We start from the raw sequence: 27,867 nt of genomic DNA, 5'->3' as shown, positions 1-27,867 counted from the left end.
TGTTTGTATAAAACAATGCTATTTTGTAAACAATATCAACTCTTCAGATCTATTATCGTGAGTACCTCGATTAACACGGCAAAAACATCCCGTGTGCTGTCCCTGCTTTCCAAGTGATTCTGTTTCTGTCCTCTCTAGATTATGACCAGAGACGAGCCAGTGGAGACGAAGATGGAGGCTCTGATGAAGAGGTTTGAGAAGAGAGAGAAGCCGCCATTCTCTCCCGCTGCTCTCAGCAGCCTTTCGAGAAGCAAGTCCATGGAGAGCCTTCCCCGGCAGGGCGCAGGTACTGCCATTGAAGCACTGAGGGCTATCTTCGAAGTCAATGCCACCGTCAAGAAGGGCTCCTCCAGCAGCCCTCGAAGGAGCCAGCTCCAGCCTGACAACAAAACAGCCACCACGTTCTGGAACAAGGCATCTGGGCCAGAAGAAATAAACAAAACACAGAAGAGGAGAGCCCAACAGGAGGAATACATTAAAAACGTTAGTATTGCAGGAGAGCACACTGTGGCAGCTGCTGTTCATCATCTATATGTATGAAATATACTCTTCTAGTGGATTCTCAAAGAGCGTCGAGAAAAAAAATATATATATTAGGCCCCAAACAAATAACCGTTTAAATATTGAATAATATTTAATACACGTTTTATATTTTTATTTAGTAATTAGTTATGTCTAATTATTAAATAAAAGCATTTGTCAGGTGAAAAATGAAGAATAAAAATCGCACACAAGTTGTACAGTAGTTTGAGCCATTACAGGAATGGAGATGAGTTTAATAAGACACACCTGAGCTTGTTGCCTATACACTGTGGCTAATCAAGCTTGCAGTAAAACCTGGAATGGATTACAGGTTTTCTTATTAGTTTAATTAGGTGCACCTTTTACATACATACAATGCAGTGGCTAATTAAGCTCATATTAAAATGTGCTCACATATAGAGCGGGCCAGGCTGTGCTGTTACATCAGACACTGTAGACAGGTTGAAGAGGCCAGCGTTGACAGGTCTGTGAATTTCTTATTCTTGACAGCAGGTGGAATCCAGCAAGCGAGACAGATCTGAAAGAAGAAAGATGACAGGAGGCATACACGTATCATGTGACGAGTCAGCTGCTTGTCAGAACTGTAAGTATACTTGCATCATGTGATGAGTCAGCTGCTTGTCATACCTGTGTTTACAGCACACTTCAGAGGGAGAGTGCTTTAAACAGGTAGGCTTCGTGGGACAGCCTGGCATGGTTAACACTCCCTTCGTATTTCCTTCTTTAAAGTCAGTGTTTTGCTCCACCTTTATTAAATTACTGGTTCTGGACTGGTTCTGGTGAAGTTTCTATAATGAGGCCAGTATAAAAATGGCCTCAGAGATGCTCCTGGGGTGTGTATTGAAACGTCCCCAAAATATTGTACCATAATATCAATCAATCAATTATATATAACGCCTTTCATAATGGACCACCATCACAAAGTGCTTTACAAGATACAATATAAAACAATGAAACAAAGTAATAACTTTTAGATGTGACTGCACGCCCACAGACTCGCTGTGCTAGTTTTAGATGTGACTGCACGTCCACAGACTCGCTGTGCTAGTTTTAGATGTGACTGCACGCCCACAGACTCGCTGTGCTAGTTTTAGATGTGACTGCACACCCACAGACTCGCTGTGCTAGTTTTAGATGTGACTGCACGCCCACAGACTCGCTGTCCTAGTTTTAGATGTGACTGCACGCCCACAGACTCGCTGTGCTAGTTTTAGATGTGACTGCACGCCCACAGACTCGCTGTCCTAGTTTTAGATGTGACTGCACGCCCACAGACTCGCTGTCCTAGTTTTAGATGTGACTGCACGCCCACAGACTCACTGTGCTAGTTTTAGATGTGACTGCACGCCCACAGACTCGCTGTCCTAGTTTTAGATGTGACTGCACGCCCACAGACTCGCTGTGCTAGTTCTAGATGTGACTGCACGCCCACAGACTCGCTGTGCTAGTTTTAGATGTGACTGCATGCCCACAGACTCTCTGTGCTAGTTTTAGATGTGACTGCACGCCCACGGACTCACTGTGCTAGTTTTAGATGTGACTGCACGCCCACAGACTCGCTGTCCTAGTTTTAGATGTGGCTGCACGCCCACAGACTCGCTGTCCTAGTTTTAGATGTGACTGCACGCCCACAGACTCGCTGTGCTAGTTTTAGATGTGACTGCACGCCCACAGACTCGCTGTGCTAGTTTTAGATGTGACTGCACGCCCACAGACTCGCTGTGCTAGTTTTAGATGTGACTGCACGCCCACAGACTCGCTGTGCTAGTTTTAGATGTGACTGCACGCCCACAGACTCGCTGTGCTAGTTTTAGATGTGACTGCACGCCCACAGACTCGCTGTCCTAGTTTTAGATGTGATTGCACACCCACAGACTCGCTGTCCTAGTTTTAGATGTGACTGCACGCCCACAGACTCGCTGTGCTAGTTTTAGATGTGACTGCACGCCCACAGACTCGCTGTCCTAGTTTTAGATGTGATTGCACACCCACAGACTCGCTGTCCTAGTTTTAGATGTGACTGCACGCCCACAGACTCACTGTGCTAGTTTTAGATGTGACTGCACGCCCACAGACTCGCTGTGCTAGTTTTAGATGTGACTGCACGCCCACAGACTCGCTGTGCTAGTTTTAGATGTAGCACACTCACACACAGGAGACGCGGACAGTGTTACTGAGCTGTGTGCCAGCAGGTCCATGTCATGCGTTCTACAATTACCATGGTCAGTGAGGACAGGGTGAGTCAGTCTGTGACTGGAATAGGTCACTCAATCCAGGAGACCTTGCTTGCTGTGTCACTCATCATCCATGCCTAGGTTTTATTGTCTTCTTTTACATCAGCTAATAGAGGCCTGGAAGAGAGTACCACTGCAGCTTAAACACACAAGCTATCATCATACCCAAACCTTCAGTGAAAATAAATATTAACCTTCAGATAGTGATTTCACAATGGGGTCTTTATGACACTGTGAATTCAGAGGGGCAGATACATAGTTCAGTAACATTTTACATTGTCTCTAATTACTGTGTATTTACAATGTAGTTTGTACTTGCACAGAATTACATAATTACAATGTCATTATGCATAGTTACAATGTGCCCAATCTGTAAACATTTTTTGCATGATATAACGCTAACCCTAATCCTAATCCTTTTCTAATACAATTGCGTACTTACATGAATCGTTCTTACATTACATGTTAAAGAGTAAGTATCAGGGTTCTGAAAAATCTAGCGTTCCACGTCCCGTCGTGTTGCTGCAACTGTTTCAATAACGTGCCTGTCATTTCATTGTTAACATCCTAACCACTTTTTACACTTAGAACTTTAAAGTCTGTTTCAAAGCTCTTTTCAAAATGCCGCTCTAGTGCACTGGGGTTTGAGATCTGTCCTACATCACTGCAGGAAGAGCGACCTCACAACAAGTGCTCCAGCTTTTCTGATCCCTACCCCATCATGGATGGTTATTGCTGTGTTACCTGTTTGACAACGTGGGCAATAATCCTTACACTATCAGTGCACTAGAGCGAACATTTTGAAACAGACTTTAAAGTTCTAAGTGTAAAAAGATGTCAGGATGTTAACAATGAAAAGAAAAATGACAGGTACATTATTTAAACAGTTGTAACAACACATGGGGAGGTGTAACGCTATATTTTTCAGAACCCCGCTACTTACTCTTTAAGTACATTGTAACTAAGCATAATAACATTGCAATTCTGTGTGAGTGCACATGTATTTACTGAGTAGCTGCTATGCAAATACACAGTAATTAATGGCACGTGTTACCCTGAGTTCTTTACTCCTAAATGAATAGTGTTAACACGCGCTTGCAGACATGCCTTTAATTGTAATACATGTTAAAATGTTGCCTTGTATCTCCTTCGTCACTGAGTGCATAATTGTACCACGTTACACTTCCTATCTACAGCATCTATTTTATAATGCATGCATGCTTTTTTCAAAGTTCTGGCAAATTCTTGAACTCCACAACACAGACTGTTTTAAAATTTCTAGAAATTAAAATGAAAAATCATTACTGAGGGATAGACAATGTTTTTCTTTTAAGATCGATTTCCAATCTTCCATTATCATTCACTCCCGATCAAAACAGAGATTATAATAAAAGACTAACCTAATATGAACAAGGATCTATTGGGAAGCAGTTCACAGAGAAGTGGACGTGATGCTGTTCCTATATATTAAGTCCATTACAGCTCTCTGACACAGTCACTGAGCAACACGTTTACAGGAAAGGTACATCATGCTCTGTAATGAAGGTTTCATTCAACATGTTACTGAGGCATCGGAACTAATAATAATACATATACAGGGATGTGATCTGGGAGCTCTGTGCAGCCATTGGCCAAGGTCCCTGTGATGTCATAGTGTTAGGGGTGGTCCGTGTCTTGTGAACAGGTGCCGGTGGAATCCCACTCAGGTAAGGTCAGTAAGGCTGCCCCCGGTCCCTAATGATTTCCACAATCAGTGACTGACTCAGCCTGATGGAATACCAGCCACCCAGCTCTCCAAAAATAGAGCACTGCTTCATCCTCCCAACATAGCTGCTGCACCGTGATAAAACCAGCTGCCACAAAGCCAGGGCAGTGAAAACGCAAAGCGACACAGAACACAGTGCAGAGCAGGGCTCCTGCACACACAGCAAGAGACCAGCAGAGAACTGAAGGGACATTTACAATCGTTCCTCTCGGACAAGAAGAAATAACTGACGAAAAGGAGGGCTTGCTTTTGGAAGTGAGTAGCTGTCTTATTACTTCTAGTTTCTAAATAATATTACGAAGGCTTGGCTATGAGAACCGCTGCTGCGTCTGTGTATTCATGTTAGTTCTGAAGTAGGATGAAATAATGAACAGTAAAGCCAGGGGCTAGCTTTATAAATGAGCCCATGTTTGTTACACTAGTTTGGTTGTTGTTGTGGGTGTTTACTGATTTTGCCGTGATTCCCTAACTGAAGAAGCAGGCCTCTTATCTTTTGCAGGCCTTATTCCGCTGACTTTACTGACAATATCAACAGCAGCATTTAAAAGACATTTAAATATGTCACAGCAGATCAATTACTTAAAAAATAGTGTATATATATATATATATATATATATATATATATATATATATATTATATATATATATATCGATAAACAATACGTCTATTGATCGGCTTAGAACTTGGTTACAGTAGACTAGGTTTCAGGCCACTGCATATCACAGTGGGGGGGTCTTGGGGTTTGATGCAGCAAAGTTGCCTTTAACTAGTTCTCCCGGTGTCCTGGAACCAGGTTTCAAGCCCCTGTTCATGAAATTTCCTTTGCTGCACCTCAGATTCTCAGTTGTCAGGTGGGATCCTAATAGCTGCTGCACATGAAGCAAACCTACAGTGTGGTGGCAGAGGATACATGGGTTTACAGGCTGTAAAACCGAGAACGGATTTGCAAGAAAGTTGTCATGCTAATCGGAAAGGCATAAAAAGAAATTTAAATCTCCCATTCTTATCCCATTCTTAGCTGTAATTTGTCTGGTCACACAGAAAGGTCAGTACTATTAGTATGGTGATCTTGTAATGCAAAGTATTTTATGTCAACATTTTTAGACAGGGCTGGTTTCATGCTTTCCAGAACTAAACCCAATCAATCGAAATTCCTCAGCAGGGCAAGAGAAGGCAGATGATGGTTTGGCAGGGTTGTCATTCTAAAACTGACATTTTTTATAGCACCAACTGCGTCTTGTGAACAGCTGTCTCTGAGTGAAACCTACTCACAAAGCTGAGCTTCAAATAGCGCCTATACATTCCATCAGACAATTGCAGGAGCATTCAATAAGCAGCACATACCAGGGGTTTATCTAAAGCACCACTTGATATAGAAGGGACTCCTTGGATAGAGGATTGGAGTCATTAAAGATGCCTTGAGCTATAGCCATTGGTCCTATGATAACAGCTGACAGAAATAGATAATAGCATGAAAGTCATGTTTTGGGGGCAAGGCCATTGTAAAAGGTATTGGAGGAGCACTTCATCCCAGCATAGCCTGTTAACAGCAGCTACATAGCATCATGTTAAATACTAGTACCTTACAGTATATTGATTAGATGCAGTATAGTATCCTACAAGCTATCTGATGCAGAATAATCATATATACATAACTCAATAAGAGCATTTGACTAGGCCATCCAGCTAATATAACATCTGAATGTGTTTTAGAAATCTGCAATATTTAGAGTAGAACAGATTTTGATTTCATATAACACTGGCATAAAAAAAGAAAAGCCACACGCATTGGCTCTGGATATCGTTGCAGTCATAACCCCTGCCCAGCTCACATGGGGTTATATGCAGCTATTCTTCATGTTCATCCATCTGTAGCCGTGCAGAAGAGCAGCCGTGTGAGTGGCGCCAGTGTGCAGCAGCCCTTTGTCCACTGTGAGCTTACTGCGTAAAAACAGGGACAAGCTACACTTTAGTTATTAGCCTCGAGTCTTTGCAATTGGGCGAGTTGTTTTTGCTAATTCTAGTGTGAAGAAACAAAAAAAAAAAAAAAAAAACACTCATCTGTGTAGGTCTGGCACACTTCAAAGGAATTGGAATTGACATTTAGAGACATAATAACTGTTGTGATTGTTCAACTGCTTTCATTGGAAGCAAGCTTAATTGACTAAAAGTGTTTTCATTTTAAGTAACTTTTTGCCACTGTGAGAAATTCATTTTAACGGAAAACTGCTAATTGCAATTTTAATCAATGATGTGTTAGAACTGATTAGAAGGGAGTTGGGGTCGGGGTTGGGGTTGGGGTTGGAGTTGGAACTGGGGTTGGAGTTGGGCTTGGAGTTGGGGTTGGGGTTGGAGTTGGAATTGGAGTTGGGGTTGGGCTTGGAGTTGGGGTTGGAGTTGGGCTTGGAGTTGGGGTTGGGGTTGGGGTTGGGGTTGGGGTTGGGGTTGGGGGGGTTGGGGTTGGGGTTGGGGTTGGGGTTGGGGTTGGGGTTGGGGTTGGGGTTGGGGTTGGGGTTGGGGTTGGGGTTGGGGTTGGGGTTGGGTTGGGGTTGGGGTTGGGGTTGGGGTTGGGGTTGGGGTTGGGGTTGGGGTTGGGGTTGGTGTTGGGGTTGGGGTTGGGTTTTGGGGTTGGGGTTGGGGTTGGAGTTGGAGTTAGAATTGGAGTTGGGATTGGGCTTGGAGTTGGGGTTGGAGTTGGGGTTGGAGTTGGGGTTGGAGTTGGGGTTGGAGTTGGGAGTTGGGGTTGGGGTTGGAGTTGGGGTTGGGGTTGGGGTTGCGGTTGTTTCCTTTAGAGAGGGTAAAGTTATTGTTATCACTTCTTCTCAAGACAAAACTCTGTTTTGCCAAAACGTCTGCTAAGAAATCAATAATAATAATAATAATAATAATAATAATAATAATAATAATAATAATAATATTACAAAAACACTTGGAGCAACTTTAAATACAAGTACATATAAATCAGAGATCTTGTTAATACAATATATTGGTTGTACAGTAGCTCCCCAGCCCTGCTAGTATTCACAGTGTCACATCATTTCCAGATTGGATTGTGATATCTCCCGCATGGCAAGCACACACAGTGACAGGAAAGGACATTCCCTTCTCATGATGCCCTTGTGCATTTAGTGCTGATGGTTTCAGAGCTAAGCCTTTCACACATTTTTTGGCTGCTGATCGAGGGTGAGCTACAGCTGAGCTTGCAGCTCCTTTTTTCTCCTGGGTTATACAGTCAGCCGGGGGATTGATACTGCTGAATGCTGGCCAGACTGTACGCATACCAGGGGACTTATGGAAGGCAACAGGTGAGTCTGGCCTTTCACAGACTGATTCATTCACATCAGCAAGTGGGACGCTATGTATCTATGTAATACTTGTAATTTCATAAAAAACAAAGAGAGATATCTGTAGTAGCAGCCTCGGAGTGGAAGTACAAAACTCAGACGTCTCAGATTTTTCTTTTGTGGATGCGTAACAGAGAAGAGGCTGGACACAAACCGGCAACCCCACACACCGCAAGCAAGCGCCTTAACCACAAAGCAAAAGAGCTTTTAACCTCCTCTCATCTCACTGACAGGGGACACAGTCTGTAACAGCACTGTATCACACAGCACTGCCCGTCACACAAACACACACATCAAATCTCATCTCACTGACAGGGGACACAGTCTGTAACAGCACTGTATCACACAGCACTGCCCGTCACACAAACACACACATCAAATCTCATCTCACTGACAGGAGACACAATCTGTAACAGCACTGTATCACACAACACTGCCCGTCACACAAACACACACATCAAATCTCATCTCACTGACAGGAGACACTCTGTAACAGCACTGTATCACACAACACTGCCCATCACACAAACACACACATCAAATCTCATCTCACTGACAGGGGACACAGTCTGTAACAGCAGTGTATCACACAACACTGCCTGCTACACACAACACACACACATCAAATCTCATCTCACTGACAGGAGACACAGTCTGTAACAGCAGTGTATCACACAACACTGCCTGTTACACAAACACACACATCAAATCTCATCTCACTGACAGGGGACACAGTCTGTAACAGCACTGTATCACACAGCACTGCCCGTCACACAAACACACACATCAAATCTCATCTCACTGACAGGGGACACAGTCTGTAACAGCACTGTATCACACAGCACTGCCCGTCACACAAACACACACATCAAATCTCATCTCACTGACAGGAGACACAGTCTGTAACAGCACTGTATCACACAGCACTGCCCGTCACACAAACACACACATCAAATCTCATCTCACTGACAGGGGACACAGTCTGTAACAGCACTGTATCACACAGCACTGCCCGTCACACAAACACACACATCAAATCTCATCTCACTGACAGGGGACACAGTCTGTAACAGCACTGTATCACACAACACTGCCTGTTACACAAACACACACATCAAATCTCATCTCACTGACAGGGGACACAGTCTGTAACAGCACTGTATCACACAGCACTGCCCGTCACACAAACACACACATCAAATCTCATCTCACTGACAGGGGACACAGTCTGTAACAGCAGTGTATCACACAACACTGCCTGCTACACAAACACACACATCAAATCTCATCTCACTGACAGGGGACACAGTCTGTAACAGCAGTGTATCACACAACACTGCCCGTCACACAAACACACACATCAAATCTCATCTCACTGACAGGAGACACAATCTGTAACAGCAGTGTATCACACAGCACTGCCCATCACACAAACACACACATCAAATCTCATCTCACTGACAGGGGACACAGTCTGTAACAGCACTGTATCACACAGCACTGCCTGTTACACAAACACACACATCAAATCTCATCTCACTGACAGGAGACACAGTCTGTAACAGCACTGTATCACACAGCACTGCCCGTCACACAAACACACACATCAAATCTCATCTCACTGACAGGGGACACAGTCTGTAACAGCACTGTATCACACAGCACTGCCCGTCACACAAACACACACATCAAATCTCATCTCACTGACAGGGGACACAATCTGTAACAGCAGTGTATCACACAGCACTGCCTGCTACACACACACACACATCAAATCTCATCTCACTGACAGGGGACACAGTCTGTAACAGCAGTGTATCACACAACACTGCCTGCTACACATGTAAGAGAACAGTATAATAGCAGATGTTGGGAGGCATCGGTTGTTCATCACTAAAGTTGCCTTTACAAATTTCAGTTGATATAATCAGCAATTATTTCCCCCCAAATGTAGAAATTTCTTTAAAGGATTGTACTGTTTACTTTGTTTCCTTCATTCACTAGCCAGTTTCTTTACTCTACATAGTTTTTGGACAGCTGACCAATCAGATAAATTAATCGGTAAAGGAACTGCAAGTGATTCAAGGAAAGCCTTTCTGAGATCAATTGTTTAAGAAGGGGCCTGAGTGCTTTCCCAGCCAGGGGTTTGCATGGAAGCACTGCCCACATTTCTGTTGCACAAGCAGTTGTAAACAGATAAAAAAACAACACATCCTGTTGTTTTTACCACTCTATCACTGGTAGATGTCAATCAGAAAGATAGAGGCATTTCAGAAGACAAGGGTTTGTAAACACAGCGATTCTAGCAAACCATTCCCCTTGATGATTGCTGTATCTAAACACTTTGGGTCACATTTAGTGGTTTAAAAACAGCAGTTGTGTTTGTATTTAGTGAAAGGAGGGACTCGTACAGGTCAGAGGCCAGGGGGGGGTGTTTTAATGATCTGAACAGTGGTAGTATTGATCACCCCCAAATAGAGCAACACAATGCTGTGAAGGAACATGCTGTGTGCCAGGACTGCAGAAGCCTGCTTGTTTTTACTTAAACAGAGTCATTTTGCCATGTCTGCTTGTCTTGATGAGTGCTGTAATTATATGACTAATGAAATGAAATATCCAGTTGTTGAATTATATATGTGTCTGTCAACAATCAAGCAAGATATGCATGCTTGGTTTACCATTGCTGAGAATTATTTTATGACTTTGAATATATATATCCTCATTGTCTAACATGTGTTTTTCAGCTGAGAAGAGGACATTGATTTCAGAACCCAGAGCCACAAGCTGTACAGCAGACCAGGACCTCGACAGACCCGCGCCTTCTGTGAAAGAGCAATCTGCTCGCTACCTGTCGAGAGCAGCAGCTGTGAGCCCCAGAGCAAGCCCTGTAAAGCCGGTAAGTGCTTGTCATTCCTCCCACTGTTTCCATTGCTCCTCGTTTCAGTTCAAACTCAGAAATATCGTGTGGCATGAGCATTGAAGGGGGTTAAAGAGCTTTAAAGAGCCACTGTTAAATACAATGTCATCAAACACCCGGTCATCTCAGTCTACCACAAGCATATACGTATGACTACATGCTGCAAGAATGCTCACAATATTACTGATCTTTATTTTCAAACCTCACACATTCCTATGTGTCAAACCCTAAATAACCTTGTGTATTGAAGTGGCAAGCATTCCAAGTAGACTTGCACTTTCCTATCAGAGTTGTTCTATTATCACACGTTCCCTGATAAGGCTGCTCTGTTTCTATTTTGTTAAGATCACTCTAACATGACCTTTAAAGTAGCTCGTTGGCTGTATTATGGAAGTGTAAATACCAGCTTTACACTGGCAACCTGTGCCATGTCCCACAATCATGTGTCAATGAAACATTAAAGCTGAGGGAACACGAAGCCATCGTCTCCTGGAACCAGGGTTCAAGCCACGGACTCCTGGAACCACGGTTCAAGCCACGGGCTCCTGACAAAAGTGGCTTTGTGTTCCCTCAGCTTTAGAGTGAGAGATGACCTGAAAAAAAGAAATAGAAACTGAGAACTTCTTTTAACCTGAAGTAGTGCCTGAAATCATGTCTTAAACACAAAATCAATGCTTGCTATAACAGGCTTTTAAAAAAAAAACAAATGGTGCATCGTATCCCAATGCAGCTAAAAGGAAGGCACAGCAAGTATGATTCAGGAATGATCTTGTCAGCTGACTTTACTTTCAATACAATTCCTTGGTGTCTGTTTCTTATTTTGTCGTGTAAATTTCAGTAGTGAATAAAATAGCATTGTTCATTTAATATCCTAGCAAATATTTTGAGACTGTGAAATGATAAACTGAATGCATATGTAAATGTTTTTTTTTTTGTTCCCACAGGTTGTTTTAACACAGGATAGAGCTCTTCTTTCCGATAACACTTCTAAAGCAAGGAAGGTAAGATTCAAACTGAACTCGTCACATTTAAGTGCAGCAGTGTGTGCAGTGGTGCTAGCTCACTTGTTCCAGCCTTATTAATATTGCATTTTTGCTTTTCATTTGATTAACAACCTTTCAGCATCGTTTGTTTAGTGGAGGGCTTTTTACAAGGCTGGCTTAAATTTCGTAAAGTCATTAAATACTCTGTACCAATTATAACTTAAAAAAAATGTTTTCAACACTGAAGACTTCAAAAAAGGTCTAGGAAAAATAATTCAACTCTTAAAGGGAGACTGGGAGCGAAGTCAAGGCAAAAGAACTTTCCGTATTTCCATGTAAGAGACTGAAACTACTTAATTACAGGAATTATAGCATGCCAGCTTATTGAAAAGTAACGTTGTGAAATTGTACAGCATTTGTATAATTTTTCAGGGAATGTATCCATTAAAATGGTTTCTAGTGAATTGAATCACTACACAATAATTGTGATGTTTTGACTACTGTATCTTCATTCAAGCCTTGTATAACACATGCGCTTGGGGTAGCGGCAGGGGCTGCATCACTAACTGCTTTGGAGTTCTGCTAACATTTTGAACTTTGACATGTTTGAAGATGGTTTGAAGTGCTACTCACATTTGTACCTGGGTTCTGTGTTGTGCCTCGCTCCATAGAAAAGGTATGAGTTTTATAATTTGTTTTCTGCATGATTACTTTTTTTTTATTATTACTAACCTTGGTAATACAACAGAGAAAAACTAAATTAACCTGAATGTTTGTATTTCTTTCCTCTAAGATGGCAGAGAACGCTAAACAGACACAGGTTTCAAAAACAACAAATGTTCATAACCTGGAAGAAGATTTGCCACCCCCTCCACCACCTGGACCCCAGGAGGAAGGACTGGCCCCAACTGAAGAGCAGGACCAAAGCTTCATACCAGTACCCCCTCCCAAAGAAACCTTCTGCACTTTCTATCAACAGCAACAGAAGAACGAGCTGAAGAGGCTCTACAGGCACATGCACCCAGATCTGAGAAACAAACTAGAGGTGGTTGTGAGCAAGGAGCTGGAGGACATGATGAACTCAGACCAAATCCAAGCCCTGGCAGCCGCTGAAGCTGGGCTTCAGGGGGAGGTTCAGTCTATGCGTTGGATATTTGAGAATTGGAAGTTGGACTCCATTGGAGAGCACCATGCTACTAAAAAGATACTAGAGGACGAAACTGTCCCTGGTGGAAATGTGAAGGGCACCTCTTCCCTATTTGAACACCAGTCCGAACAAAGCACCCTACTCTCCACCTCTAAAAAAGCATGCGAGAACGAGCTAATAAAAGGGGACGTTCACACGGCTACATGGCTGTTCGAGACACAGCCGCTGGACTGCTTAAACAAACTGTACCCAGAGGAAGGGGAAATGGTGGCAGCGGTGCTTAAAGAACCCATGCAAAGAGGAGACGTGAAAGGAGCACGGCTTCTGTTCGAGTCCTGTCCTTTAGATGCACTGGGGCGCTGCAACTCTGTGGAAGATCAAAGCATCCTGAAGCTGAGATCTGAAATACAGGAACAGAAAGGGGATCTTCAAAAAACTGTGAAACTCTTCCAAACAGAGCCTTGCTGTGCCATTAAGGATGGCACTGGGAACATTTATGAAATCACGTCCATATGCAGAGAGGAAATTCAGAGCGACAGCGTCAAGACAGCACGCTGGCTGTTTGAGACTCAGCCCTTGGATTTAATAAACAGAGACAGATCAGAGGTCAGGATCATTAGGGGAATCTCCTTGGAAGAGGCACAAAAGGGAGGGGTTGATAAGAAAAGATGGATGTTTGAGACTCAGTCTTTGGACACCATCCATGAAAGCATCCAAGAGGAAAAGTTCCAAGCAAACACAGAGGTAGTGAAAAGGGTTGATGTTGATAACAAACGCATTCTCTTCGAGATCCAGCCACTGGCCGCACTTGAAGGGGAACGTTCAAAGGATACTTTGTCCAATGAAGAGATAGTTGGAGGGGATGTGAGATCAACCATGTGGTTGTTTGAAACACAGCCCATAGAAAACCTTAAGGACAGCTTTGAAGTGGGATGTTTAAAGAAAGTGACTGTTACCGAGGATGAAAGGGGAACAGTGAAGGAAAGAAAAGAAGTGTTTGAGACATGCACTCTGGATAGTATTTACAAAGAGGCTTCTCATGAAGAGAGCAATTCCAATGGCCAAGAGATAGAAAAGGGTGATGTTAAATCTTATAAGCACCTTTTTGAAACAATTCCTTTAGGCAGCATTTCTCATACTGACAGTGACTGTATTGCCAAGCAGGAAGAATTGAGGACTGGAAACGGCAAGGACAACATGGTTTTGTCTGAGACCAAACCTTTGTATGCAATTAAGGACAGCACTGGAAATTACCATGAAGTGACCACAGTAAGCCGGGAGCAGGTTATCAGTGGAAATGTCCAAAACTACAAGTGGATGTTTGAGACAAGGTACCTTGACCAGTTTGAGGAAGGAGCAGGGAAAGTTGAGATCATCAAAGGTATCACCAGACAAGAAGTGCAAGCTGGGGATGTCAAGACAGCCAAATGGCTTTTTGAGACTCAGCCACTTGGCTATATCCATAACCAAATCAATCCGATGGAGGAACAGTCATCTGTCAAAAAGGAGGTTTCAGAAAAGGGGAATGTCAGGACCTGCAGATGGCTGTTTGAAACACAGCCCATGGATATTTTATATGAGAAATCTGAGATGAAACAAGAAGAAGAAACCATACCGAAAGCTGACGTGAAATCCCACACTTGGCTCTTTGAGACCCAATCTTTGGATTCCATAAAAGAAATGTCCGAGCAGTATTTGAAGGTATGCAATGCTTATCAAGATGATGTGAATGCAGTCGACGTGAAAACAGCGAAGCATCTTTTTGAAACAGAATCGCTAGACAGTCTCGCTGAGCAAGGTGTTAGATATGTTAGCAAAGTGGATGTCCAATCAGGAGATGTATCTCGAGTAAAAGAAATCTTTGAAACAAAGCCTCTTGACACAATAGGTACAGCCTCTGTAAAAATCACAGAAGCTGAAGACAAAGATGAAAGCATCCAGTCGGGATCGGTTCACAAGTTTACCTGGCTTTTTGAAAACCGTCCCATCGATACCATTAAAGAAGTTGAAGAGACCAGTGAAAAAGGGCACAGCTTAAGTGATGTTAAAGGTGAAGATGTTGGTAATAAAAAGTTTATTTTCGAAACCTTTTCCTTGGACCAAATTCACAATGAGGACGAGGTGATGGAATGCAAGTCAGTTCCCACCGAGGAGCTGCTGAGAAAGGGAGACGTGAAGTCCTGTACAATGCTGTTTGAAACCCAGCCGCTGTACGCAATCAGAGATAAAGAAGGACAGTTTCATGAAGTCACTACAGTAAAGAAGGAGGAGGTCATGGGTGGGGATGTAAGGGGTGCCAGGTGGATGTTTGAAACAAAGCCGCTAGACACCATTAAGCAGCAGGATGAGATTTTCGTGATCCGTGCTGTCACACAGGAGGACATTCAGAAGGGTAATGTTAAAACAGCTCGATGGAGGTTTGAGACACAGCCACTGGACTCCCTCACGACTGGAGAAGAGCCTCCAGCAAAGACGGTTGAAGATGTCCAAGAGGGGGACGTGCAGTTAAACAAACAACTCTTTGAATTGCAAGATGTCAACCAAAAGAAGTATGTGCGAATGGTGAGCGTTAGTGATGTTCAACAAGGTGATGTCAGGACCTCCACCTGGCTGTTTGAGAATCATCCCATCGACACCCTGAAAGGTGAATTCCAGGAAAGTGCTTCTGTGCAAACCGTGCACAGAGAAGACAATCAGAAAGGAGATGTAAAGAGGTCTACGTGGTTGTTTGAAACGCAGCCATTAGATTCTCTCAAAGAGTCTGAACCCAGTGTCAAGGTTCAGGAAGAAATGCCCCTTGCAGATGTGAAAAGTACAACCTGGTTATTTGAGTCGACACCCCTTGATAAACTTAGTTCAGAAAACACCACTGAAGCTGTGGAAATGGTGGTGAAGAGTGTGAGAAAGACTTTACATCGTCTCTACAACTTCAACGCAATACAGTCCCATGGTATTGTTATTGAAGCCAACAAATGTCGGAGTGTAAAAATGGCAAAGTATCAGCTAATAGAGAGCCAGGGCCCAGTGATTCAGAAAGAAGAGGTTGTTGAAGGGGACATTAAAGGGATAATGCTGCAGTTGCTGCACACGACAAATGTAGAGCCCCAGGGAATTCTTGTTAAAGAGGATGAGCAGGGAAATGTGCAAGTAACAAAACTAGAGCTATCTGTGAGCCAGCAACAGTCCAGTGCAAGAACTGAAGGGGCGCTGATAAAGGCAGATGTAGCTCAAGCTATTGACAACCTTCTCAGCCAAGATACATCTGTGACAAAAGGAATCCTAATCCAAGAAACTGAAAGGGGTCATGCTGAAATGACCATTTATTCCCTCTTCAGTCACCAGGAAAGAAGGGCAGAAAGCCAAGAGATTGTCAAAGGCGATGTGAAATCCACCATTGGCAGTCTTCTGGCTACAACACAAGAGCACAAGACTGCTGCCTCAGTCAGGCTGGGTCAAAGTGAGAAAGGAAACGTTCACTTATATAGGAGCTGCATTGAGAAGGGAGACCTTAACTATCTGAAGAACCTTCAGGAGGAAACCTATGAGGATGATACTGATTCTCCTCCCAAGGAACAGATTGAAATTGTCCAAGGGGATGTGGAGGGAGCTAAAAGGCATCTCAATCAACATAAAGAGCAGGTAGAGAAATCAGTCAAGGACATTGTGCCCGGGAACATTAAATCCACAAAGCAAGTGTTCTTGTCCGAAAATGTGTCAGAGCAAAGCAGTGTTCAGAAAGAAGAAATCTTAGGTGGGGACATCACTGCTGCTAAGCAGTCACTAGGACAGGCAATGAATCAGCCGATTGTTGTAGAAAAAGAGGAGATTGTTTCTGGGGATATTAAGGCAACACTGCAGTCCCTGGAGCGTGCAAAGATTCAGAGCATGCAGCTGGAATGTGAAATCATTGTTCCTGGAACAATATATGATATAACAGCCCCACTGGAGGAAACAGGTTCCACTACAAATGGGAATGGGACTGTAGAGCTTGTTACAGGAGATACCTGTGCAGAAAAGCATGGCATAGAGCAGGGCAATCAAGCAGCAACGTGTGTAGTAATGGAAGATGCACACAGTTCTGATCTTCAGGCAGCAATGCAAAGCCTCCGCCAGGCAACAGCTGAAGCAAAAACTGTCCAGCACCACGTTCAAGAGAGGCACCATGCAGTTTCTCAAGCCCGTCGAGAACAGCACACTCAACACGCTGCTCAACAGAAGACCAGCGTCCAGCATGCAAGCACTGTGCACACATCCATGCAGATGCAAGAAACTGTTGTGCAAAAGAAACAACTTAGCAGTGTCACAAGGGTAGACAAATCAACTGTGTCCTCCAAAAGCCAGCAGAAGATAAAGGTCAGTGACTCTGTGGAGATTCATCCCATTGAAGCTTGCCAGCAGAGTGAAGTTGCAAACGGTGAAGATAATAATGTTTATGATGGGGTTTCACAGCCATTGGCTGCAGTTGTAAATCCCTTTCTCAACTCAGATTATGATATGCAGTCATCACAAGAAAAGGCAGAACAAGAGATTGCTGTAAGAGGAGATGTAAAGGCTGCTATTAAATCTCTGCAGAATGCTGCAGCAGGGCAGAGACCAGTAGATAAGGAAGATATTGTTCGAGGTGATTTGCACGCAACTCTTCAGTCTTTGGAGAAATCCAGCATTAATGTTTCTAAAGGAGACTATAAAGCAGCTATGATATACAAAAATGCAAGACAGTCTTATTCAGTTAGCACAAAGAAAAACAACACTGAATCTGTTGTAGTTTCAGTACCTTCATCTGACACTGAGCTTCCTTCTCCAGTTGCTGTGACTGACAGGGAACGGCAGCCTTCTACACCACTGAGTGATGCAACTGTAACCCACACCTGTAAGGAAAACAAAACCGATTCTTCCACACTGAGTGATGCAACTGTAACCCACACCTGTAAGGAAAACAAAACCGATTCTTCTACACTGAGTGATGCAACTGTAACCCACACCTGTAAGGAAAACAAAACCGATTCTTCCACACTGAGTGATGCAACTGTAACCCACACCTGTAAGGAAAACAAAACTAACGACTCTACCGATTCTTCCACACCACTGAGTGATGCAACTGTAACCCACACCTGTAAGGAAAACAAAACTAATGACTCTACCGATTCTTCCACAACAATGAGTGATGCAACTGTAACCCACACCTGTAAGGAAAACAAAACTAACGACTCTACTGATTCTTCCACAACACTGAGTGATGCAACTGTAACCCACACCTGTAAGGAAAACAAAACTAATGACTCTACAGATTCTTCCACAATGGTGAAACAAAGAGTTTCTCAGACCTCTCCTCCTCTCCCTCACAAGACTTGTGAAAAAGCATCATCCTCTAAGCCAGCTGTTCCCCCAAAACCAGAACACTTGGCTGCAGGCTCCTCTGCTGCACAAGCAAAGAGACCTATTCCTCCACCAAAGCACCTTAGACAAGAGCAGCTAGCTCCAACAATTCCTCCAAAAGCCCAACAACAGCTGCCAGCAAAATCCACTCCACCTTCTTTACCTTCTAAGCCTCCGTGCTATCAGGAGACCACAATGACCAAATCTGTAGAAACATCTGAAAAGGAGTCTTTGCATGCAGAAGTCTCACGGAACTCCAAACATATGGAGATGCACTGTGAGGCATCCGGGGTTCAGTGTGTCATTGGAAGTGCAGCTGTTAGTACCAAAAAAGTCATTAAAACCCCAATTCAGCTAGCAGAGGAGAAGTATAAGCATAGGAAGGAAGGCCAAAGCAAAGACAATACTTCTAATGAAGAGCTGACACAGAAGGGGTCAAAGCCTTCAACTGTAAACCCTGAGACTTGTGGTGAAGTAACTGAGAAGATTGAGCATGAGCCCCACAAAACCCAAGCCACTGAAGAATTGCAAGGGTTTATGCCTTCTTATTCTGATGATAGCACAATCGCAAATGAAATGCATCCGAGTTTTCAAACTGCTCTTCAGAGCTTTGATGGAAAGAAGGCTGGCTCTGTGCATGTAAGCCCACCTTCTGAAACAAATAAAGGTGTCTTTGTGACTGCTCCTGCATTGCCAAAGAAAGTAAATATCTCCCAAGCAAATGCAACTAACAGAATTTGTAAGTCAGAGGAAAAAAGATGCACAGAGGAGTCTAGTACACAGCAAAAGTATAACCAGGCTCGACAGTGTACCGCTGAAGCTACGAGCTCTGAGCAAGACACCAAGATTCAGTTTGAAATCCATACACCATCAGTGCAGATGAGCTTCAATTGCCAGCCTGAAGAACAGAATGAGCAACAAGAAAACAAGGTTGTTTTAAGAAAGAAGAAAACTGGAAGAGAGACTGAAGATGAGCGACGCCAAAGGCTATCATTCCACAGGGATGAAATAATAAGAGGAAACGTCAGCGCAGCAATGGATATTTTTGAAAACTTGAGGAAACGGGAGGAACTTCAAATAATTCTGTCAAAAGTTGAGGAATTTGAAGGGGAGACTTTTAAGGTTGATGTGAGATCACTGAAGAACTTCTTTGAGAACGTACCTGAATGGATTGTGGTTCCCAGCGACAAGGTCAGGCAGATTAAACCAAAAGAGCAAAAGAAGGTTGAAAGGATTGAGCCAAAGAAAGATGATACAGAAAGCATTTCTTCTGTGGAGCTTGTGTTTGAGGATCTTGAAAGAGCAAGTGCGGAAATAATTCACCTGAAGGAACAGACATTAGCAAGACTTATGGACATAGAGGAATCCATTAAGAAGGCTTTATTTTCCGTCTCTAATTTGAAATCGGAGTCTGACATTGCTGGGCTCTCGGGTCTATTCAAAGAGTCGTTGGGAAGCGAGCAATGCTTATCCTCCTCCAGTAATATTAGGAAGATTAGTATCAGCACCAGCAAATCCAAAATGGAAAATACAAATCAGGTCTCAGGAAGACATAAAGAAGAAGATGTTGTGTTACAGGAGAAGTCAAACCAGGTGCAAAAGCCAACACTAGAAATCCCAACCAGTAAACCCCGAGCCAGTTCTCCATCATCACCTTCTTACATCTCAATTCAATCAGCCGCTAGAAAAATGAAGGTGGCCCAGCCTGAAAAACAAGGTGTAGCTGGCTTACCACAAAATAAGTCTTCAAATACAAGGCCTGCGGAGAGTGAGCCTAGAAATGTTGACATCAGAAGACATGCAGATCCTTTGCAGCAGGCAACCCTGAACAATGTATGCAGCCCATTGAACCCAAGGAGACAGAAAAGCGTGCTTGAGTTGAAAACAGTTCCTGAAGCTGCAGGAAGAGTTGGCACAAAGACCGTCACCGAAAAATACGAAGAGACGGATTGTTTTGGGAACAAGATCATTACATCCACGACCTCCACGACTGTCACCAAGCAGTCAGAAACGAACACCTCCTCCACATACGAGGTGGTTGCCAACCCAGCTGTGTATGAAGTCATTGCATCCCCTCTTGTGAAAAGACCCCTTCGTCACTCAGCAGAAAACAGAGTCAATGAAGGCGGTGTGGTGTGTGTTACGTTTGCTACACCAAAAGCAGGCAAGAATCTGCATTAATAATACTTTAGCGCATAGGCTGCTAGAAGATTCCTTTGAATATGTATGTAATCATCTGCAGATTCATGTGTTTTAAAATCTATTCCATCATACTGTAAATGTTTCAGTATCACTGCTAGACATGTTTCATATACTTTCTTACTTTAATTTAAGATGTTCTGTAAACTTTTATTTATAGACTTACATGACGATTTTCATTATGTTACGGACAGCTTTTCCTGTATCTTTTGTATAGTTACAAACATATTATTAAATCTTTAAAAATATATTCTATGTGGGTTTTATTTGGTTGTTCTTTTTTTCTCTGAACCAATTCTCAATGAAAATGTAATAAAAGTGTGTGCAAATTTATTAGAGAACTTTAACATTCATCATTTCTATCCTTTATCTACCTGACTGCAGGAAAACGTCTGGGTATGAAAATTTCAATTTCCAGTCATTTGCCAGTGAAATAGACACTATAGGCACTCAAGTGTGAAAATTAGATCACTTTGTGCTTTAATTAGTCATCAAACAACTTCTATAAAATCCATGCATTTTACCATGTGTGGCTATGCGTTCCTTTTCTCTTCCTATTTTAAATTAATTGCATGTGTGGTCTATTAAAATAATCACTCAAATTAGACAATCGCTAATTTGAATATAACGACAATATTCCAAGATTTTTAGTTCCAGTGGTTTGATTTCAAATGCACAACAAATCAAAACAACAGAAGTAATGGGGTGCTCTGATACGAAAATGCAGAAACAATATTAATGCTGCAAAGCTTGAAAACATCGCATACCCTCTCCTCCATTACATAAAACAAAATGAGTGAGCAACACACGTTGAGACCACGTTACTGCCATTCATTTCCTTCATAATGAAGTTTAAAACGAGATGATCACACCTGTATATAATGGAGAGTGAGTAAGGAGTACCCTAAAATGAGATGATCCCACCTGTATATAATGGAGAGTGAGTAGCGAATACCCTAAAACGAGATAAATAGATATATAGTGAATGGATGTGCATCGAGTGCACACTGTATGGGTTAGGGTTATAGAGTGAATGGATGTATATAGCATGGGCACTGTATGGGTTAGGGTTGTATAATGAATGCATGTATATAGCATGGATACTGTATGGGTTAGGGTTATATAAGAACAGAAGAAAATTTACAAACGAGAGGAGGCCATTCGGCCCATCTTGCTTGTTTGGTCGTTAGTAGCTTATTGATCCCAGAATCTCATCAAGCAGCTTCTTGAAGGATCCCAGGGTGTCAGCTTCAACAACATTACTGGAGAGTTGGTTCCAGACCCTCACAATTCTCTGTGTAAAAAGTGCCTCCTATTTTGTGTTCTGAATGCCCCTTTGTCTAATCTCCATTTGTGACCCCTGGTCCTTGTTTCTTTTTTCAGGTCAAAAAGTCCCTTGGGTTGACACTGTCAATACCTTTTAGCATTTTGAATGCTTGAGTCAGATCACCGCGTATCTTCTTTGTCCAAAACTGAATAGATTCAATTCTTTGCCTGGAATAATTCTGGTCGCTCTTCTTTGTACTTTTTCTACAGCAGCAATATCCTTTTTGTAACAAAGTGAACACAGTATTCTAGACGATGTCTTACGAATGCATTGTAAAGTTTTACTTCCCTTGATTTAAATTCATTACTTTTCACAATATATCCGAGCATCTTACTTTTTTTTTATAGCTTCCCCACATTGTCTATAACATTTCTGAGTGGATGTGCATGGATGTGCATGCACACCTTAAAAAAAAGTCCTCACGTATGACATGGGTTCAGTTTAATTGACCATGGATTGCAGTGTGTAGCCAGGGGGTTTGAAGAAGCATTATGAATCAAGACTCAATTTGAACTGCTCATCACCACACTGCACATTCACTTTATTTATTCATTGTTTCATGTTTCATTATATAATGGTAATACAATATTGATCTCATGTGTTCATTGTTTCTTGTTTGGAATGTACAGTAAGCTTTAAAACAATAACATCAGAGCAAAGGTCACAAGAGCAAAGCTGCAATGAGTTCCTTCTACCCCAGATCTCTAGGAATGAATGACTGGCATATCAGCTGTAGTGCAGTGCATTTAACAGCTGTGCTGTAACAGGGTGTACTTACTGCAACATAAGCACCCACAAACAGTGGAACCCATGATCTGAGTTATTGATTAATTAAAGTGGACACAGCCAACAATGGATATATGTTTGTGCTATAATTGTATAAGAAAATATCATATTCACCCTGCCTTTTTAAAGTTTTGAATGGCAGTGATGAAACTCCTCAATAATATTAGGATTGTTAAAGAAGGGATGGAGACATTTTTAAACAAATCATATTAAAATACACTCACACTTCTGGAGTGGCAGCTGACAGCAGCATCCCCTGTCCCTTGTCCCTTGTCCCCTATTGGAGCTCATTCTTAAGCCCCAGCCCCTATGAGATGGAAAGTACAGACTCTCTCTTTATACACCTGCACCATTTAACGCTAATTGAATAATTAATTAATTGGACTGCCAATCAAGGTCCAAATGTGACTCCATTCCATCCTCACTCTCACATGGGAATTAAATATTTTACAACAAGCATGAGGCCAGCCTTACCAGACTGTAAAGCCATCTGTGGGGTCAATGCTTAAATAATAATGATAAAAAATACTATAACTGCTACGTGGCATATTTTTAATCACAACAACAACAATAATAATAATAATAATAATAATAATAATAATAATAATAATAATGAGAAGAATAAGAATGTCTCATTATTATTAATAATGATGATAATGAGAAGAATAAGAAGCATGTCTCATTATTCTCCTAGTTCCAGTCTCCAGTTCAGGACATGTGCTCTGCCTGTTTTAAGCCTGTGTACCCCATGGAGAGGACGACAGCAGGTACATCAATATTCCATCACTCCTGTTTCTGCTGCAAGCACTGCCAAAAGAAATTGAGGTGAGACTAAATCATGCATAAAGCTCTTTTGTGCTGTATTACAATGTATAGGCAGTATTTAATAATGTATTGCTATGTGAATTAATTAACATGTTAGAGTGCTCTGGACATGATTGCTGTGCTGCTTCACAGTCCTGCCCCTCTGATCACTGCACTGTATGTGCTCTCGCCCCCATGCAGCTTTTATCAGGGGTGTGCCGAGTAACAAGCATCGAGTATCCATAACAAGTATATTGATTTGTACTCTCTGTCTGCATCTGGTACTAAAAATACAGACTGTCTCTGTAAAATAATCATAGCACTGTCAGATCACTTTCTGAGTGCCATACACATTTTAAATGATCATGCTATTTAGTTAAGGCTACTCCGTTCCTTTTACATAGTGCCCTCACAGGTAGGGAGGGAGATCTACACCAAGAATCATTCAATCTCTGTCACTTTTGATTGTAGCTCTGTCCATTTCTGAGCATGATCCAAGTTGGAGGACCCGTGCAGTTGCAAGTAGGAGTATGGGTTTGAGCAATGGCTCCTCTATACAACCCTATTATTTATAGTACTGGATCAGAACCATATTATTTATAGTACCGGATCAGAACAAGAACCGAGTAACACAAAAATGTTTTCAAAACAGTTGCATTTTCAAGTAATTGACTTGATGACAACAGTTAACATAGCATTTGACTGAATTTGATTACAAAAAATGATTCATAAGCCAGGTAACTATTATAGTCAGACTTGCTTGAAATCAATATTTATTATGTAATAATAATAAAAATTAAATCACAACTTTGGACCTAAAAAAGATTTGCTGAATATCGCGTTTTTTAATCACCATTACTCTTTTTTTATTTAGCCTCTGCAATTACGCAGCTCTTCTGGGGGAATTCTACTGCATATTTCATTACCAGCAACTCTTCAGAGAGAAAGGAAATTATGACGAGGGGTTTGGACGCAAGCAACACAAGGATCAGTGGCTCCAGAAAAATGCACAGCTTCCCACAGAACCTGAGCATAATGAGGAAATGGCTTGCAGAGATTCAAAGAGGGAGCCCAGCACTTCTGAAGGGTCACAATCCCCAGCTGACTTGTCAACACCTGTACAAAAGCAAACATTAGAGAGTAGATCAGACCCCCCAAACAAGCTGAGAGTCAGCTGGCCTCCACCAACAAACGCAGGTGAAAAGTTACACACATCACCTAAAGACACAGAGAAAAATAAAGCCAGGGGGGGATTTACTGACACAAAGCTAGCTTTAGAGCAAAATAAAGATGTTTCTGAGAGTGAGTCACCAGACAAGATGCTGTCCCGGCTGGTAAAAAGTGATTCAAGCAAAACACTTACTCTATCTCCCTTCATTTTAGGCAAACAAAAGGCTAGTCCCGTTTTTCCCACTCAAGCCAAAAATGGGGTAGAGTTGAAGAGTCTGGAGCAGGTTAAGCAGACAGCAGCAGTAAGCGTGCCAGACAAACCACAGACAGTATCGTCCAAGTCAGGGAAAGTGTCAGCCATGATTGCCAAGTTTCAAGATAGCACACCTACAAAGGGAAGTCACATTTCTCCAAGTAACAAAAACAATGAGCAAACGCCTTTGTCAGGTAAGACGATCAAATCAGTTAATTTCCTAGAGGATAAAACTATGCAGACCAGCATGGTGAAGGTGACTAAGAGTGACAGAAATTCAAATACAGAAAATGAAAACTACAGAAGCCAACTTAAAACAAATCAGAATAGTGAAGTAGACAGCAGTCCAGCAGCATCTGCCCCCAACGAGGGATCTAAACCTCTGGTCAGTTCCGAAGTGAAAACCAAGCATAGTCCAGCTTCTCTCAATGTGAAAGCAGGATTATTTACAGAACCAGTAGAAAACAATCATCTGAGTGAAACCCACATGACAACTGTTGATAGAAGTGTGAAAGAGGGACTCTCTTACTCTTCTGTTGAGAGCAAGTTCATACAGTCAGAGCACATAACCACAACTCCTACTAATACTACTAAAGCAATAGAACCAAACCTATCAGTTTACAACAAAGAAGAAACTTCAATGAAGCATTCTCATAGTGAAGTAAACCATCCGGCTGTTTGTGATGAAAGCTTGCCTAAAAGAAAAATAGAAATGAAAACTGATGTTATCGACACATCAAATGCAGACCTGAAGGATACTGACCCCAATACTGAGGGCAACCAACCCAGTACTCCAGGACAGAATTCATTAACTCCCAACTCAGAAGAGAAAGGCAGCTTTACAGAAAATAATGTAACCAACAGCATGCCCAGTGTTAATGGAAATAGTGAAAAAACAGAGAAAGAAACAGAGTCCTCACCTAAAAAGATTGATGCTTTGAGCACCTCCATCTCTAAAGGCAAAGAGAACGGGAAGACTCATGCCAGGAAGGAGTCCTGGTCAAAAGCGACAGGGGTAGGAAAAAGCCCCTTCTTAAAGCTATTTAATCCAGGCAGCAAAGACAACATTGACAAGAAGGAACAAACAGAAAGCAAAAAGCCTGAGGCAAAGCCCAGGTCTGTCTTGGGCAAATTATTCCAATCTTCGTCAGAAAAGGGCAAAGAAACTAAAAAGGAAAGGGAAAATGAAACTAATAGTCCTAAAGAGGCTCTCGAGAAAGCTGAAGGCAAAGAGCAGGCTGAACCCAAAGAGGAAATCCTCCACAAGGATAACAAGAATGCCATGCCAGCTGAGGAACATCAACATGGCAGATCTTCAGTCCCAACTGAAACTCAGGATACTTTGGGTATAGAGTCAGAACAAATCAGACAAAACATAGATGTTAACCTTATTGAAAACATATCAAATGGCTCCTCATCTGAAAACATTAATCAGTATAGATCTGCTGAACCCTTGTTAGCAGAAGCTGAAACCAAAGTCAGAAGCTCTGATAAGAACATCAACAACACAATCAAAAGTAAGGAGGCTGACTTGAGTTTGTCAAATAGTTCTCCAGTCGGAACTGTCAATCCATTTGGAGAATCTGAAACCCTGTTAACACAAACTGAAACCAACTTCAACAGCGCTGAGAGGAACATCAGCATCACTCTCACAAGTATGGATCCTGCCTTCAATTTGAATATATCTACCCCAGATCAAACCGAGCATAGCCTTGATTCAAACCTGGTACACGATATGTCAAATAGTTCTCCAATCGAAACTGTCAATCCATTTGGAGAATCTGAAACCGTGTTAACACAAACTGAAACCAACTTCAACAGCGCTGAGAGGAACATCAGCATCACTCTCACAAGTATGGATCCTGCCTTCAATTTGAATATATCTACCCCAGATCAAACCGAGCATAGCCTTGATTCAAACCTGGTACACAATATGTCAAATAGTTCTCCAGTCGGAACTGTCAATCCATTTGGACTGCCTGAACCTGAGTTAACAGAAGATGTGAGCAACGTTGAGAAAACAGTACCAAGTATGGAGGCAGACGTTAATTCGAGTTGTCATATCTCAGAGCAGGGAAGCCCTAATTCGAGCAGTCCCTCAGACACCACGGATCCATACGTTCCCTGTGAATCTGTGTTAACACAAACAGAATCCCATGTCAGAAACATTGAAAATACAGAAACACTTGATTCTCAAACTGAGACCATGCACAGTGTTCAAAGTCTAGCTTTTGAAAATGCAGGAAACCCATTTGGATTGGAACAACCATCTGCAAAACCAATTGAAGATCATCTTGACATATTTGGAACCAGTACTGAACCTGTGTTCCCTAATACATCGCCGGCCCTGTCTTCTGCTGAGAGTGATCAATTCAATATCTTCAATCTAAATGTTGGAAGTGAGCAACTGGAAGGCAGCAGCACTCCATTTGATCCAAGCCAGGCTTCACTTATGCAGGCAGAGGTTAATACGATAACACTGGATGATACTCTTGACATTTTCAGCACAAATATTCAAAGCACGCCTCTGTCGAATGTTGATTTGTTTGGTGCTGATTTTACAGGCTTGGACTCTTTCTCAGGGCAGTCATCCTCCTCTTTTCCAGAAGATATCTTTGGTGTTGGGGATTTTTCAATAGCTGGAAGCGCTTCCTCAGAAACTGCTACCCAAGCAATTTCCACCAACAACTTTGATGATATCTTTGGCCTGGTACAGACAACTGTATCCAGCCCTTCTGTTCCTGCTGTCCAGGGAGACCTTTTCTCTGATGATATTTTTGGTTCACAGTCTTTAATTGCACCTGCACCTACACAACCCAACACAGAGAATGCTCTTGATGGTCTTCTTGATCCAGTTTTTGATTCCACCATCTTGACAGCCATGGCTGACCAAAAAAATAACAACCAATGGCTTGATGATTTCTTGGGTTAAGGACGAGCTCAGGACGGGAGCTCCCAGGGGGCGGCGTAATCACCGCCCGGGGGGGGGGGGGGGGGTTTAGGTCAGCCTGGGTGTCC

The 27,867-nt window shown here is 42.4% G+C and overlaps 2 protein-coding genes and 1 long non-coding RNA gene across 3 annotated transcripts; 2 read left to right on the top strand and 1 right to left on the bottom strand.

The window, feature by feature from the left end:
- Positions 1-936: 936 nt before the first annotated feature.
- Positions 937-4,259, bottom strand: LOC121313896. Its single transcript, XR_005950067.1, has 3 exons — positions 4,178-4,259; positions 2,762-2,894; positions 937-1,060 (listed from the first exon to the last, which is right to left on the bottom strand). It is a non-coding gene; the product is annotated as an uncharacterized LOC121313896 (long non-coding RNA).
- A 219-nt stretch (positions 4,260-4,478) lies between these two features.
- LOC121314035 (xin actin-binding repeat-containing protein 1-like) lies at positions 4,479-17,827 on the top strand. The gene is made up of 5 exons (XM_041246818.1): positions 4,479-4,797; positions 10,632-10,783; positions 11,749-11,805; positions 12,581-17,287; positions 17,739-17,827. Exons 4-5 carry the CDS (start codon positions 12,581-12,583, stop codon positions 17,745-17,747), a joined length of 4,716 nt encoding a protein of 1,571 aa, XP_041102752.1. The 5' UTR covers positions 4,479-4,797; positions 10,632-10,783; positions 11,749-11,805; the 3' UTR covers positions 17,748-17,827.
- A 5,493-nt stretch (positions 17,828-23,320) lies between these two features.
- On the top strand, positions 23,321-27,860 carry LOC121314034 (probable serine/threonine-protein kinase nek3). The gene is made up of 2 exons (XM_041246817.1): positions 23,321-23,447; positions 24,301-27,860. Exons 1-2 carry the CDS (start codon positions 23,338-23,340, stop codon positions 27,779-27,781), a joined length of 3,591 nt encoding a protein of 1,196 aa, XP_041102751.1. The 5' UTR covers positions 23,321-23,337; the 3' UTR covers positions 27,782-27,860.
- Positions 27,861-27,867: the final 7 nt, after the last annotated feature.

Source organism: Polyodon spathula, chromosome 4, assembly GCF_017654505.1.
Source record: "Polyodon spathula isolate WHYD16114869_AA chromosome 4, ASM1765450v1, whole genome shotgun sequence".
Classification (NCBI taxonomy): domain Eukaryota; kingdom Metazoa; phylum Chordata; class Actinopteri; order Acipenseriformes; family Polyodontidae; genus Polyodon; species Polyodon spathula.
Note: the sequence above shows the minus strand (reverse complement) of the source record. Positions and strands in the feature narration are given on the sequence as shown.